We start from the raw sequence: 17176 nt of genomic DNA on the forward strand, positions 1-17176 counted from the left end.
ATCAGTTCACAGTAGTCTCTTATGATCTTTTGTACTTCTGTGGTATCAGTTGTAATGTCTCCTCTTTCATTTCTAATTTCATTTATTTGAGTCCATTCTCTTTTTTTCTTGGTTAGTCTAGCTAAAGATTTTTCAAAAAACTCACTCTTATTTTTGTTGAAATTTTCTGTTGTTTTGTTTTTCTGGTCTTTATTTCATTGATTTCTGCTCTGATTTTGTTATTTCCTTCCTTCTGCTATCTTTGGATTTAGTTGGTTCTTCTTTTTATAGTTTCTTAGTTGTGAAGTTAGGTTGTGTATTTGAGATCTTTCTTTTTTGTTAACACAGGTATTTATCATTATAAACTTCCATTTTAGAACTACTTGTGCTGCATCCCATAAGTTTTTGTATGCTGTGTTTCCATTTTTGTTTGTCCCAAGATTTTTTGAATTTCCTTTTGATTTCTTCTTTCACCCACTGATTGTTCAAGAGTATATTGTCTAATTTCTATCTATTTGTGAATTTTCCAATTTTCCTCCTGTTATTGATTCCATTTTGAGTTAATTTTTGTATAAAATGTTGGGTGTAGGTCAAGATTATTTTTTTTGCCTGTGGATGTCCAATTGCTCCAGCAACATTAATTGAAAAGACCATTCTTCCTCCATTGAATACTTTTGCACTTTGCTGAAAATCAGTTGAGCATATTTTCACAGGATTATTTTGGAGTTCTCCATTGTGTTCCATTGATCTATGTGTTTACCTCTAACAATACCACACAGTCTAGATTACTGCAGCTGTATAGTAAGTCTTGAAATCAGGTCAAGTGATTCCTCCCACTTTAATCCTCTTTCTCAGAAGTGTTTTAGATATTTTCATTCCTCTGTTTTTATGTATAAATTTTATTGTTTTGTTTTGTTTCTGAGCTAACATCCGGTGCCAATCCTCCTCTTTTTTTTTTGCTGAGGAAGATCAGCCCTGGGCTAATAAATGTGCCCATTTTCCTCTACTTTATATGAGACACTGCCACAGCATGGCTCGACAAGCAGTGCATCGGTGTGTGCTCTGGATCCGAAACTGTGAACCTGGGCTACCAAAGCAAAGCACACGCACTTAACCACTATGTCACTGGGCTGGCCCCTCAGTATAAATTTTAGAGTAATCTTCTCCCTATATATTATTTATTATCTTTTTGCTTGTAACATATATGTATCTTCACATTTAAAGTACGTTTCTTTTAAGCAGTCCATAAAGTTGGGTCTTGTTTTTGTACCCAATTTGACAATATTACTTTGTCACTGTGGTGCCAAGGTCATTTTCATTTAATGTGATTTTACATACACTGAGATTTTAATCTATTATTTTGCTATTTGTTTTCTTTTTGCCCCATCTAAATTTGCTTCCTCTTTCCTCTTTTTCTGCCGTCTCTTAGATTCTTAAGTATTTTTTATGATTTTATTTTGTCTCCTTTCTTGGATTATAGATCCTGCTTTCAATCCTTTTGGATATATAGCCAGAAATGGAACTGCTGCCTCATATGATAATTCTATTTTGAATTTTTTGAGAAACCACCATACTGCTTTCTATAGGGGCTGCACTATTTTACATTCTTACCAATTACTTTCAATTTTAAACAATATTTGTGCTGGGCATAGAATTCTAGGTTGACTTTTTTTCTTTCATTATTTTAAAGATGTTGCTCCACGGTGTTCTTGCTTGCATTGCTTCCAATGAGAAATCTGATGTTCTCCTTAATTTGTTCCTCTGTATGTAAGGTGTCTGGCTGATTTAAGATATGCTCTTTATCATTGCTTTTGAGCAATTTGATTATTATGTGCCTTGGTTTAGTTTTATTTGTGTTTCTTGTGTGTAGGGTTTGCTAAGCTTTTTGAATCTGTGGGTTTAGAGTTTTCATTAAGTTTTAAAAGTTTTCACTCATTATTTCTTCAAATATCTATTCTCTCCCTCCTCATTTGGGGATTCCAATTACCTATATCTTAAGCTACCTAAAGTTTTTCCATCACTCACTAATGCTCTTTTAATTTTTTTAGTTTCTTTTTTTTCCTCTGTGGTTCATTTAGGATGGCTTCTATCGCTATGCCTTCAAGTTCACTAATCTTTTCTTCTGCAATGTCTAATCTGATTTTAATACTATGCAATATATTTTTCATCCTAGAAATAGTTTTCATCCCTAGAAGTTTGATTGGGGTCTTTTATATCTTCCATGTCTCTATTCAAATTTTTGAATATATGGAAAACAATTATAAGAGCTATTTTAATGTCCTCCACTAATACTAACTTCTGTGTCAGTTTCAATTGATTGCTTATTCTTTTCATTATAGACTGTGTTTTCCTGCCTCTTTGTATGCTTGGTAATTTATTACTGGATGCCAGACATTGTGAACTTTACTTTGTTGGGTGCTGGATAGTTTTCTATTCCAATAAATATTCTTGACCTTTACTCTGGGAAGCAATTAAGCTCCTTGGGATCAATTTGATCCTTTCAGTCATGCTTTTATGATTTTTTAGGTAGGTCTGGAGCAGTGATCAGTGTAGGACTAATTATTCCCCACTACTAAGACAAGACCCTTCTGAGTTCTCTACCCAATGCCCCACAAATTAGAGGTTTTCCAGTCTGGCTGGTATGAATAGGCTCTATTCCCAGACCTGTGTGAGTGCCAGGCACTCCTCCCTCTAATATTTTTAGACGGTTATTCTGCTGGCATCAGGTATTTTCATCCCATATTGTCCTGAACAGTACTCTGCCAAACACTGGAGGAGGACTCTGTGATTGCTGGGGTTGTCTTTCTGTGCTATGCTTTCCTCTCTGGTACTCTGTCCTATGAATCCTAGCTTCCTTTGTCTCCTCAGACTCTCAGTCTCATCTCCTGAAATTAGGAAGCATGCTAGGATCTACTTCAGTTCCTGTTCCTATGCTACAGCCTAGAAATTCAAGGCAGTAAGCTGCACATTTGCAGTGCTCACCTTGTTTATTTCCTATCTCCCACAGATCACTCTCTGTTGCCTGATGTCCAATGTCTCAAAACCATTTTTTCACATATTTCATCTTGTTTTTTGTGGGGGAGGGAATCAAGGTTGTTCAGGCAAGAACATAAACTTGGTCTCTATTATATCTTGGTTGGAAGTGGAAATCCACTACTTTTTTTTTTTTGGTGAGGAAGATTGGCCCTGAGCTAACACCTGTTGCCAATCCTCTTCTTTATGCTTGAGGAAGAGTGGCCCTGAGCTAACATCTGTGCCTACCTTCCTCTATTTTGTATGTGGGACGCCACCACAGCATGGCTTAATGAGTGATGTAGGTCCACACCCAGGATCTGAACCTGCGAACCCCGGGCCACCAAAGTGGAGTGCACCAAACTTAACCACTGCGCCACTGGGCCAGCCCCTCCACCACAACTTTTTAACAGTACATCTCATTTTTTATTTACACATGGATACACAAATGCACACAAAGATCAGAAGGAAATATACCAAAATTTTAAGAGTGATTAGATCATGAATGGCTATTCTCTACTTAAAAAAACTTATCTGTAGTTTCAAATTTTTCTATAGGAACCTGGATTGTTTTGTAAAGGGAAAAACATTGCTTTCTTTTTTTGCATTTTTATTCCACAACTTTTCTAAAGGCTTTTTTAAAGAGCAGTTTTAGGTACACAGCAAAATTGAGAGGAATGTACTGAGATTTGCTATGTACCCCCTGTCCCCACATATGCATAGCCTCCCCCATTATCAACTTCCTCCACCAGAGTGGTACATTTGTTAACAATTGATGAACTTACACTGACACATCATGATCACTCAAAGTCCATAGTTTACATTAGGATTCACTCTTGGTGTGTACATTGTATGAGTTGAGACAAATGCATAATTACATGTATCCATTATTATAGTATCATTCAAAGTATTTTCACTGCCCTAAAAATCCTCTGTGCTCCCCATCACAATTTTAAAGGGAATAAAATCTCTCTGGCTTTTTGTTCCTCTTCTTAAACTAAATTACTTTCCTATGTCTTAATATCAGTGACATCATTTCCCTACACTGTAAGCTCCCAAGGAGATAAATTACATCTCAGTATTTTTAAATAAATTCTTGTCCAATGCCCATTAACACTCTACATTATGAATGTTTGATATATAGATGGTACCTAAACAGAGAGAGATTATTAAAGTAGTTGATGCTCTATGATTTTTATAGTGAACACACTGTTTCATTTGTTGGGGTAGAGAAAGAATATGAAGAATGAAAATACATTATTCCCAAACCTCAAAACTTCTGGCAGCTTTTTTCCACAGAATGTTGTGTAAACAGCCTACTAAATCTGTTGTCAGTTGTCTTCCTGTTTGGTGACCTGAAAAAAAAAACCCAAGCTCTGAAAACAAGAATCAAGATCTATTACATTAAATAAAGAGTGCTAACTATATTTAGAACCTATGATTTTTTAGTAATGGCTACAAACATAATCACATTCAGACAGATTTTCATCATCAATTTTAGGTTTACTAGCAAAATTTATTATATAATACAATCAGAGTTTGCTAGAATCACAGTAATTCACCCATCAATCTGCGATAGTTTTCCAGTCTACTTTCTTTTTAACGTTTTTTCCATGTTCTAAATTTGATCATCATCTGGTGCCTTAATGTTACTATGAATGAACAGACAGAAATGCTATAAATCATTAATAAGAAGTGTTTATACTATTATGTACTAACTAGATCAGATCAGGTTCACGAGAAAGGCCAATTATACCTTAAGGCCTCTGTAAAATACTTTAAGACCACATTTACACAAAAACTTTATTACTTTAAATTGTAACTCATGTCTGATTATTTCTGGTCTAGACATTTATAGGGTTCAAATACATTAGCACACATTAAGGTAAAGTTTAAACAATAATAGAATTCTATACCTGCTTCTCTTCCACCCCTTTGGCACTATCAATTTCCACAAAAGTCTTGATTAGAACACTGAGAGTCTCTGACCCCCTAGCCTAGTCAGCAGACTTAGTTTGTTCCGTGACTTAGCTAAAAACACTTACATGAGAGTAAAAAGCTACTTAATGTATCTATTTAAAATATTATAATATTTTGAGAGTATAAGTGTATAATTATATATCACAATACAACTTTAGCTAACTGTAATCTTAGGAAAATTAATTATTCTGGATAACCAAGTTTTCTAGTTAGCTGATAGCTTACTTTCATTAAACATAAAACATTTTTTTATTAAAAAGTCTAAATCATTTCATTTATTAATTTTTCTAAAAATTATGTTTTATGAATTATGTGTTTCTACACATACTTTCTAGTTTCCTGAAGCACAATTTAACCTTTGCTGGACCATTCAAAGTCAACAACACTAACAAGTATTGTATTTTATTGCACTGTTACAATATCACAGTTATGTCTCTGGGAATTATTATAGAGTAGAGTACAGATTGCTATATTTTTAAAAATACTTGAAACTGTTTTATAAAATCTGTAGAGTTGTTTTATTCCCTGTGGTCAAGTTATCTGTATATTTCCCTGTAGACCTTTTCTCTCTTTATAATATGCTACCATTAAAATGCTAAGTGTTGGAAAACCAGCTAACCAAGCTTATCAAAATTGGGTCTAAAAATAATTGAATTCTTAGTGATAGTCTGAAGGAAGGGTATCATCAGTAACATATAGTTCATAGAATCTAGAATTCAAAAGGCTCTTAGAGATTAGTCAAAAGATTTCCTTTTAAAAAATATCAGACTTTGTTTTTTATAAAAATATAACACATACTTATAAAAATTCAAGCAATCTGGTAAAATATAAAGAAAGCAACAAATCACCTTTATAACAGAATAAATCCTGCTGTTAACATTTAGTGACTATCATTCCAGTTATATCTCTACATACGTGTAGAGTTGGAAGGATGAATTGCGGCAAGAATTTTCTAAGAATGGAATCATACTACCGTGTTCTTCAGGATATAGGGTTCTACAGAGAGGTGGGGGGTTAGGGGAATGCTGAGATTTGGCTCTACATCTCTGCTTCAACCAGAGCAACTCTAGTCTATTTTATTTGGGGGCAGAGTTCATATAAGATTGCATCACAAAAGAATGCCGCTGCTAAAAAGAAGTTAAAAACTTAAAATGTAGTTCACTACTTTCATTTTATAGTTAGAAAAAAAAAATCCAGAGATATTATTGACTTGCCTGAAAGTACACAGCTAATTTGAGATCAAACTGGAAAATGAAATTAGGTTTCTAACCTGACATTTTCCACTACACGTGAGTTTTAAGCTCAGAGATTTGTCTATTTTTGTTGATGTTCTGTTATTTTTGCTTAGTTTCTCATTCTAGATTTCCAAACATGTGGAATCTGGATAGGTGAGGTATTATAGTTAAAGGCCATTAGGGATGGAAAAAAAAGAAAGTGAGAAAAAGGAAAAATCTATTGCCCTGAGGATTTTGCTATTGCTCTGACATCTACCTTAGAATTACATGCATATTAACATCTTTCTAAAACACCTGCAGAAATCCTACTGACCTATAATGATTTCTTCAATCTTCTCCTTGGCAAGCAACTCTTCCTTCCTTTGTAAAAGCATGTCAATGTGCAGCAGGAGAGCTTTTCCAATATTTTCTGATGACTTAAAATGTTCACAGATAATCTTCAGGAAATAAAATCCAACAGATTCTCTGTTGAATGAGACATAATTTTAAGTAGTGTGAATAACTTGTTTTTTGATCAATGGGACAAAAGTTTATTTGAGTATAAGCAAAACAGGCAAGATAAAACTACATCTGAGCTTAGGTCACATCATTAAATGTCTAAATAAGCCTATTTGTTAACAAGAAATCATTTAATTCAATGTCTGTGTAATTTATTAAGCCACAAACATTTTCTTTTCATGAATATCTTTAGTCAGATAATCATCCCTCTCCTAATATCTAGTTTATGCTTTTTCTCCAGAATTGATGCCAATTTATAAAAATTGGAACGTGAGATCCAGTAAAGACACATGAACTGACATTAGAAATTTACCAGTCTCTTGTGATGAGAACTTTTAGGATCTACTCTCTTAGCAACTTTCAAATATACCATACAGCAGTGTTAATGATAATCATCATGTTGTACATTACACACAGAGTATTTATCTTATAACTGGAAGTTTATACCTTTTGACCACCTTCTCAAGTCATTAGGCTATACACCTTAAACTTATCCAATGCTGAATGTCAACTATATCTCAATAAAACTGAAAGAAAAAAAAGAAATTTACCAGTTCCCTCTGCCAACAGCTCCTTTAAAAAATTTATTTATGCTTGATTACACAAATAATACACCAGTATATTCTGATTATTTAAAAATGCAAACAGTTCATGGATTGGAAGACGTAATATTGTTAAGATGTCAATACACCCAAAATGATCTACAGATTTAATGCAATCCCTAAGAAAATCCCAATGACATTTTTTGCAGAAATGGAAAACTCCACCTTAAAATTCATGTAGAAGCTCAAGGGACCCCAAAGAGCCAAAAAATCCTGAAACAGAAGAACAAAGCTGGAGGATTCACACTTTCTGATTTCAAAATTTACTACAAAGGTACAGTAATCAAAACAGTGTGGTACTGGCATAAAGACATATACTCCAATGGAACAGAAGAGAGAGTCCAGAAATAAATTCTCATAATATATGGTCAAATGATTTTGAACAAGGATGCCAAGACCATTCAATGAGGGAAAGAGCAGTCTTTTCAACAAATGGTGCTGGGACAACTGGATATCCATAAGCAAAAGAATGAAATTGCACCTTTACCTTACACCACATACAAAAACGAACTCAAAATAGATCAAAGACCTAAAGAGAAGAACTAAAATATAAAACTCTTAGAAGAAAACATAGGGGAAAATCTTCATGACATTGGATTTGTCAATAATTTCTTGGATATGACACCATATACACAGGTAACAAAAGTAAAAATAGATAAATTAGACTACATAAAAATTAAAAATTGCTGTGTATCAAAGGACAAAATCAACAGAGTGAAAAGGCAACCTATGGAATGGGAGACCCTATGGAATGCAAATCATATATCTGATATGGGGTTAATATCCAGAATATATAAAGAACTCCTAAAACTCAACAACAAAAAACCAAACAATTTGATTTAAAAATTGGCAAAGGACTTGAATAGACATTTCTCCAAAGAAGATATACAAATGGCAACAATCACATGAAAAGATACTCAACATCACTAATCATTAGGGAAATGCAACTCAAAACCACAATGAGATACCACCTCACACCCATTATGATGGCTACTATTAAAAAACCAAAAAATAACAAGTGTTGGTGAGGACGTGGAAAAATTGGAAACCTTGTGCACTGTTGGTAGGAATGTAAAATGGTGTAGCCACAATGGAAGACAGTATGGCAATTCCTTTAAAAAATTAAAAATAGAATTTCCACATGATCCAGCAGGATCTCAAAGAAATATTTGTACACCCATGTTCACAGCAGCATTATTCACAACAGCCAAAAGGTAGAAGTAACCCAAGTCTCCATTGACGGATGAATGGATAAATGAAATGTAGCTATACACATACCATGGAATATTATTTAGCCTTTAAAAGGGAGGAAATTCTGACACATGGTACAACATAAATGAACCTTGAGGACATTATGCTAAATGAAATACGTCAGTCAAAAAAAGACAAATACTGTATGATTCCACTAATAATGAGGTACCTAGAATAGTCGAATTAATAGAGACAGAAAGTAGAATGGTGTATGCCAGGGGCTGGCAGCGGGGTGGGAATAGGAGGTTGTTGCTTAATGGGTACAGAGTTTCAGTTTGCAAGATACAAAGAGTTCTGGAGATTAGTTGCAAAACAATGTACATGTACTTAACATGAATGAACTGCACACTTAAAAATGGTTAAAATGGTAAATTTTATGTTATGTGTGTTTTGCTACAATTAAAAACTTAAAAAAATTTTTTTAATAAAATAAATAGTAAAGATAAAGCTAATGTTTCCCTGGACCCCTACCCTGTCCCAGTCCCTTTCTCAGAGGTAACCACTTCTAAGTTTGGTAAGTATCCTTTTCAGTCCTTTCTTGGTGCATTTATATGCATGTCTGTACCTACAGAAACATATTTTTAAAATACATAAATTATATATTATGTATACTTTGCCTCTTTCTCTGAACAACATGTGTTTGAGATCATTATATATAGATTTACCTCACTCTTTTTAACTGCCACACAGTATTTTATAGTATAGATATACCTTACTTTTCTTATCTATTCCTCTATTGATGATATTCAGGATGCTTTCCTTGTTTCACTCTTACAAGCAGTGTTCCAGCAAATATCCTTGTAACATGTGAAGTACCACATGTAAATACCAAGAGTAAAACTGCTGAGTATGAGCAATTTAAATTTTGATCCTGTCAATTTGTCCTCCAAAAGTGGGTGCTAGAGAAGCTGGCAACCTGAAAATGCCAATGAGTGCATATAAAAATTTAAATTCCCACTAGCGATACCTGATATAATTCAGTTTTTGCCAATTTGATGCTCAGTCAACCATCTTGAATCAGAAGCCTTTGCCTAACGTTCCATTTAATTTTTAGACATTTAACATCCCTTTTCTTCTACTGTATTCTCTTTCACCCCTAAAAAAAAGGAGAAAGAGAAAAAAATCCCTACCCAAATATCAGAAGACAACTATACACAGACATAAAATCACTTAACATAAATTTCTTTATTATATAAAAATCTATATGAAAGGAAAACACAACTCGCAAGTTTGAAATGCTCTTCCCTGTTATTGATTCTGGAGGAAAATAATAAAAAACTAATAAAACCATTTTGCCCATGAAAAGCCCAAATTATCTTCTAACATTACATATGTGGAATATTTAGTGGCATGATATAAGACACTGTTCTTAGAAAGAAGACAATGTTTTCTCTGCTTTCAGGAAACCTTCTCATACCAGCATAAGTAGAGTTAGCAATGAAGGGTTACAAATATTAATGGAGTATATGTTCTGTGCCAGGTACTGTGCTAAGCACCTTACACACATTATCTCATTTAATTTTTATAACACCACAAAATGTGTTCCAGCACACTCATTTTGCAGTTGACACTGAGAAAGGCCATAAAACAGATCAAAAGTTATAGAACCAAAGCAGCAATCAGGATTCGAACCCAGGTGTGTTTGACCCCAGAGTTTTTCCAATTGTATTCCACTGACTTCCTGTGAAAATAATATTCAGAGTCACAACAATAACGGTGATAAATGTGATTTGAAGGAAAATGACTTAACTCTCCATTAAGTGTTTTCATTAATTCAAGTTAACTACAGATCATTTTTAATTGATTCCTCTTCCTCCTATGAGAGATGTGTACAAATTCTAAAGAAATGGACAAAATAAATGCTGACAATTAGGATCTAATCAAGTTATATGAACTGCTGCCAGGAATACACCACTATCTTTCCTCTGACCATACTAGTAAGTTTCATATTTGGACATACATTGTTGGTAAAATGCACATTCAAGGTAACATCTCTCCTAATTTAAGTCTTACCTATTTCTCAAATTTAAATTGCAGGGTGACAGGACCGGGTACATATTTTTTAAATTCTTCACAAAGAATTCTAGGGTATTGTTGGAAAATTTTATAGACTATAAAACATCTTCTATATTTTTTTACGAAGAATTGTCACAAATACTGGGAAGTTTTAAATTAAGAGAATTAAGAAATTATTAATTATCACTGTTCATAATATATTGACTTACCATTAAAATGCATAATAAGCACTTCTACTTACAGAAAAATGGAGTAGATGTTCTCTTCCCAATTGCTCCCTCTAAGTATAACTAAAAACTCTTGACATTATATATAAAACAAACATAAGATGACTCTGAAAGATGGAGAGAAAGATAAAAACTAGGAACTTTAGGACCCAATGAATGGCATAATGATGAGTCCCTGGTTTTCTTTGTTGCTTTGTATATCCTGGAATGGGTGCTGGAGAAGCTGGCAACCTGGAACCACCAATGGGTACAGATAGAAAAAGCCCTAAGAAAAGCATGCTCTCTCTAGCCAAAAGACAGAGCCTAGCAAGGCCTATAATTTATAGACAACCGCTTGGCTCCAGCAAAACACCACAGAGAAAACTGTGGCCTCATTCCCATTCCTGACAGAAAAGGCTGAGTAGAGCCTAGACTTCCATTCTAGCCAGTCTGTAAATAAGGCACTCAGCACCCTCACCAGGGTAGTGTTAGAGAAGACTGAGTAGGGAGCCAGGACTTTCATCCCTGCTGGGTGGCTAAAGAAGCTCCACATTTTCAAGGTGCTAGTGAAGACCACCTGGGGAGGCTGAATTTCCACTCTCACCTGGTAGTAATGAGGCATCCCTTTCTCTCCCTGCTGATGTGGTGTCAGAGGAGGCCTAATGGAGACTCAGGACTTTCATAACCACCTAGTGGTAATGAAGCATCGCCCCCTGCAGTGTTGCAGAGACCACATGCAGCACTAATGAGGCACATGATCAAGTGGTATCAGTGGAGGCTTAGAAGGGAGTCAAAACTCCCACCCTACCCAGCAGTAATGAGCAACCCTCCTCCTCTTCTTCCCTTCCCCATCCCATTTCAACGGAAGCTGAGTGGGAAACCTAGACTTCCACTCTATCCAGCAATAATGAAGTGGTGTCTCCCTCCCCCTTGCCAGATCAATGTCAGAGGAGGACAACTAAAACAAGATTTGAATAAGACCCACAGTCTTGGGGGCCGGCCTGTGGCTTAGTCTTAAGTGAGCGCACTCCGCTACTGGCAGCCCGGGTTCGGATCCTGGGTGCGCACCGACGCACCGCTTATCCAGCCATGCTGAGGTGGCATCCCACATACAGCAACCAGAAGGATGTGCAACTATGACATACAACTATCTACTGGGGCCTTGGGGAGAAAAAGGGAAAAAAAGGAGGAGGATTGGCAATAGATGTTAGCTCAGGGCTGGTATTCCTCAGCAAAAAAGAGGAGGATTGGCATGGATGTTAGCTCAGGGCTGATCTTCCTCACAAAAAAAAAAAAAGACCCACAGTCTTATAATATTCAAAATATCCAGCTTTCAATAAAAAATCACTCATCATACCAAGAACCAGGAGAATCTAATCTAGATTATAAAAGATGACAGAGATATTAGAATTAACAAGGATTTTAAAGCAGCCATCATAAAAATGCTATAAGGACCAAATATAAACAAGCTTGAAACAAATGAAAAGTAGAAAATCTCAGCAAAGAAATAAGAAGAATCAACAAAGAAATAGAAGATACAAAGAAGAACAAAATGGAAATTTTAGAACTGAAAAATACAATGTGGTAGGCTGAGAATAGCTCAAGGATACACTCAATTCTAATCCTCAGTACCTGTCAGTGTCACCTTATTTGGAAAAAGGGTCTTTGCAGATGGAATTAAGACAAGGATCTTGAGATGAGATTACCCTGGATTTTCTGGGTGGGCCCTAAATGCCATCACAATTGTCTTTATAAAAGAGAGGCAGAAGGAGATTAGACACACAGAAGGGGAGAAGAAAATGTGACTATGGAGGCAGAGATTGGAATGATGTAGCCACAAGTTAAGGAATGCCAGCAGCCACAAAAACTGGAAGAGACAAGAAATGGATTCTCCCCTAGAGCCTCTGGAGAAAGGGCAACCCTGCCAACACCTTAATTTCAGACTTCTGGCCTCCAGAACTGTGAGAGAATAAATTTCTGTTGTTTTAAGTCACCCAGTTTGTGGTAGATTATTACAAAAGCCAGGAAACTAATACAAACAATAACCAAAATTTAGAAAATAACGCAATAGATAGGCTCAACAGTGGAATGGAGAAGAGAGAGGAAAGAATCAGTGAACTTGTAAACGAAAATAGAATAAAAATTACACAATCTGAGCAACAGAAAGAAAATAAACTGAAAAAAAAAACTGAATGGAGCCTCAGAGACCTGTGGGACTATAAGAAAAAATTTAACATTTGTGTCATCAGAATCCTGGAGGGAAAGGAGAAAGAAGGTAAGGCAGAACAAGTATTCAAAGAAATGATGCCTGAAAATTCACAAATTTGGCAAAAAAGATAAACCTAGAAATTCAAGAAGCTGAGTAAACCCCAAACAGGATAAATCCAATGAGAATCCACCCTAAGACATAGTCAAACTTCCGATAACTAAAGACAAAGAAAAAAATCTTGAACGCACTGAGAGAGAAATGACAACTTACCTATAGGAGTCATTTCACTCCTAGAAATTTACCCAGTTGATTTGAAAACTTAGGTCTACACAAGAATCTACATGCAAATGTTTATAACAACTTTATTCATAATCACTAAAATTTAGAAGCAACCAAGATGTTCTTCAATAGGTGAATGGATAAACACACCGTGGTACATCATTCAATACATACCACAATATTTTTCAGTAATAAAAGGAAATGAGCTATCAAGCCACAAAAAGATATGGAGGAGCCTGAAATACATACTGCTAAGTGAAAGAAGCCAGTCTGAAAAGGCCACATACTATATGATTCCAGTTATATAATATTCTGGAAATGGCAAAGCTATAGCAACAGTAAAAAGAAGAGATAATGAAAAAATAGAAACAGTGAAAAGATCAGTGGTGGCCAGCAATTCAAGAAGATAAATAGGTGAAGCACAGAGGATTTTTAGTGCAGTTAAACTACTATGTATGATACTGTAATGGTGGATACTTGTCATTATTCATTTGTTAAAACCCATAGAACTCTACAGCACAATGAGTGAACTTTCATGTATGTAAGTTTAAAAAAAAAATATATATATATATATATTTATAATTTAGGAGGTTGGGGAATCCCAGGATGGAAAACAGACTGTGACAAGGGAATCTAAAAAATGTATGGATCTGTACAAATATATAAAACAACCTCACTATAGGGGACGGAGGGAAAAGGTACTGACCTAAGTAACTTTGGAAATGAGCAGTCTGTAAGACTAAAGGCACAAGGAAATGCGCAAAAATACTGTATTTTAGTTGATAAAGTTGTTTCCCATGGGGGTACAGGTTAACAATTCTGATACTGCTATACATGTATATTGGAACTGAACAATTAAGTAAATGGATAGTGGATGGTGGGAGCCAGGTTCCTCATTGCTGGGTTGGGAACAGATAAGCAAGCATTATCTGCAAGTAAGGCTAGAATGATCTATGTGGTAATGGATTAGAGTTTGAAACACCAGTAAGAACTCATATTTAGCTTACTATAGACACAGAGGGTTACATATAAAAATATTTATAGATATGTCTATATCCATGGATTAGTATACACAGTTATATTTCTTTGTTCTGTCAACTGAGAAGGCCTAAAAGAAATGACATTCCAGTAGCAACAAACACAGCTAGCACCCAGATCTTAAGTGCTATATATAAATATATAAATCATATTTCTAATATGATTCTCCAATGAAATAAACCAGGGATCCTAAGAGAAACAGCTGATTCTAGGACTGGGGTAGGAAATGTATAAGATGAGTCTGGAGTATCTCATAGTGCCAGAAAGTAAAGAATTGATAAAAAATACCCAGACTGATTGGGGTATGTCAAAGGGGCATAGGAGCCAACTGAAAGAAGTTTCCAATGGCCAAATATGGAACAATTTGAGCAACAAAATAAAGTAGTATTGGATTATAACTCAAAGTATAAAATACATATCCATGAGTCCACACTAATATAAACAAATGATTGAATAAATTAATAAATTAGGGAGAAGAGACAAATCTTCCCATGCAGAATAATTCCAAATAATTTACGGAGATACTCTGCCCTCAAGGAGGGGAGCATAACTCCATAATTCCAAAAAGTACAGTATGGAATGAGGAAAACAAGATAACTTTACATTGGAGACACCCGACAAACACTACTTCAGCAAAACAATCAAAGTTAATATCAACAGATATAAATCATGTTGATAGTATGTACCTTTGGTATGATGTGATGAAAATGGTACTTTACTTCTGTGATCTTCCTCCCCCAAACTCATAAACTTAGTCTAATCATGAGAAAAACATCAGACAAATTCCAATAGAAAGGCATCCTAAAAAAATACCTGATGAGCACTCCTCAAGACTGTCAAGGTCACCAAAGCCTAAAAAAGTTTGAGAAACTATCACAGCCAAGACTAGCCTAAGGAGACACCACAATTAAATGTAATGTGGTATCATGGATGTGATCCTGACATTAGGTAAAAACTAAGGATATGTGAATAAACTGTGGACTTTATTTAGTAATAATGTACCAATATTGGTTCACTACTTACAACAAATGTACCATTGTAACATAAGATGGCAATAATAGGGGAAACTGGATACAGGCTATATGGAAACACTCTGTACTATCTTCTAAATTTTTCTGTAAATAATAAAACGTTCTAAAAAAATAATTCTATAAAAAAAAGCAGAGGGAACAAGCAGAAAACAAAAAAATTAAACGGCAGACTTAAGCCCTAACATATCAGTAGTTAAATTAAATTTAAATAGTCTAAATACACCAATTTAAAGGAAGAGATTAGCAGAGTGAATGAAAAAAAACATGCCCTACCCATAAGGTGTGTACAAGAAACCTACTTCAAATAAGCTAATATAGGAGGGTTGAAAACAAAAGATTGGAAAAATATATATATCATGCAAACCTTAATCAAAAGAAAGCAGGAGTGGCAATATTAATATTGGATGAAGTAGTCTGCAGAGCAAAGAAAACAATCAAGGAAAGAGAGGGATGTTACATAATGATAAAAAGGCCAATCCACCAAGAAGATATAGTAATGCTGAGGAGTAATGTCATCAAGATGGCAACGTAAGTCATTCCCAACTTCAGTGACCCTTAGAAGAAGACCAACTAGCAATTATACATAGACAAGTCACCATTGTGAAAACCCAAGGACCCGAGAGTAAGGCTGAAGCACCCCCCAGGATCACAGAGATCAAGAAGGATCACATTAGAAGGGTAAGAGGAGCAGATACACTCTGACTGCATCATCCCTCCCCCAGGCCAGCATGGTGCCACACTGAGAGGGACCCCCTGGGTATATAGCTTCTCAAGTGGCGGAAAGGGCCCAAAGTGGACATCCAGCTTCCTCAAGCATTGCAGGGGGTCTACCGGGTCTTGCCTCATGGGGATCACTGTGGAAATCTGAGGGGCTGACCCCTGAGAATCAGAAAGGAATGGAGAAGGGGGAGTGGGGCTACAATAATGAGCACTCAGATCTGGCAGACTGCATTCCTCTTTGCAGCTGCACCTGAATGGACATCCATGCCAGTGGTTCTGCCCATTTGCAGAGCTGAGCTGGTGGCCCCACCTGGCTGGGGAGCTCAGCAGGCATTTCTGGTTGATTTGGGTCACCAGTCAGTAAGCTGTGAACTACAAGTTGGTTTTATGAAATTATCTAGAGGAGCAAAAAGAACAAAGAATAATAAGACTATCAGCAGATTCCTCAACAGAAACTTTGCAGGCCAGGAGATAATGGGATGATATATTCAAAATATTGAAAGAAAAAACTATCAACCAAGAATACTCTATCCAGCAAAGCTGTTCTTCAGAAATAAAGGAGAGTTAAAGACTTTCCCAAACAAACAAAAGCTGAAGGGGCCGGCCCCGTGGCTTAGCAGTTAAGTGCGTGCACTCCGCTGCTGGCGGCCCGGGTTCGGATCCCAGGCGCACACCGACGCACCGCTTCTCTGGCCATGCTGAGGCCATGTCCCACATACAGCAACTAGAAGGATGTGCAGCTATGACATACAACTATCTACTGGGGCTTTGGGGGAAAAATAAATAAATAAAATTTAAAAAAAAAAAAAGCTGAAGGAGTTCATTACCACAAGACTTGTATTACAAGAAATGCTACAGGGCATTTTTCAAGAAGAAATAAAAGGATGCTAATCAACATCACAAAAACATAGGAATGTATAAAACTAAATGGTAATGATAAATATATAGTCAAAGTCAGATTCTCTAATATTGTAATGGTGGTATGTAATTCACTTACAACACTATATTAAAAGTTAAAAAACAAATGTATTAAAAATAACCATAACTATAATTTGTTATTGGATACATAATATAAAAATATGTAAATTGTAACATCAATAACCTAAAACATGAGGGAGGG

General features: G+C 35.6%; 1 protein-coding gene across 5 annotated transcripts in view; it reads right to left on the reverse strand.

Moving 5' to 3' along the window:
- The window catches only part of TEX11 (testis expressed 11), a 353243-nt gene that overhangs the window by 142198 nt on the left and 193869 nt on the right, over positions 1–17176 (reverse strand). For all 5 annotated transcript variants that reach the window (XM_058536116.1, XM_058536115.1, XM_058536118.1 and 2 more), the window contains 2 exons: positions 6520–6671; positions 4261–4346 (listed from right to left, as the gene is read on the reverse strand). In XM_058536116.1, coding sequence (XP_058392099.1) covers positions 4261–4346; positions 6520–6671 — 238 coding nt within the window. The remainder of the gene's footprint in view (positions 1–4260; positions 4347–6519; positions 6672–17176) is intronic.

Source organism: Diceros bicornis, chromosome X (assembly GCF_020826845.1).
Source record: "Diceros bicornis minor isolate mBicDic1 chromosome X, mDicBic1.mat.cur, whole genome shotgun sequence".
NCBI lineage: Eukaryota > Metazoa > Chordata > Mammalia > Perissodactyla > Rhinocerotidae > Diceros > Diceros bicornis.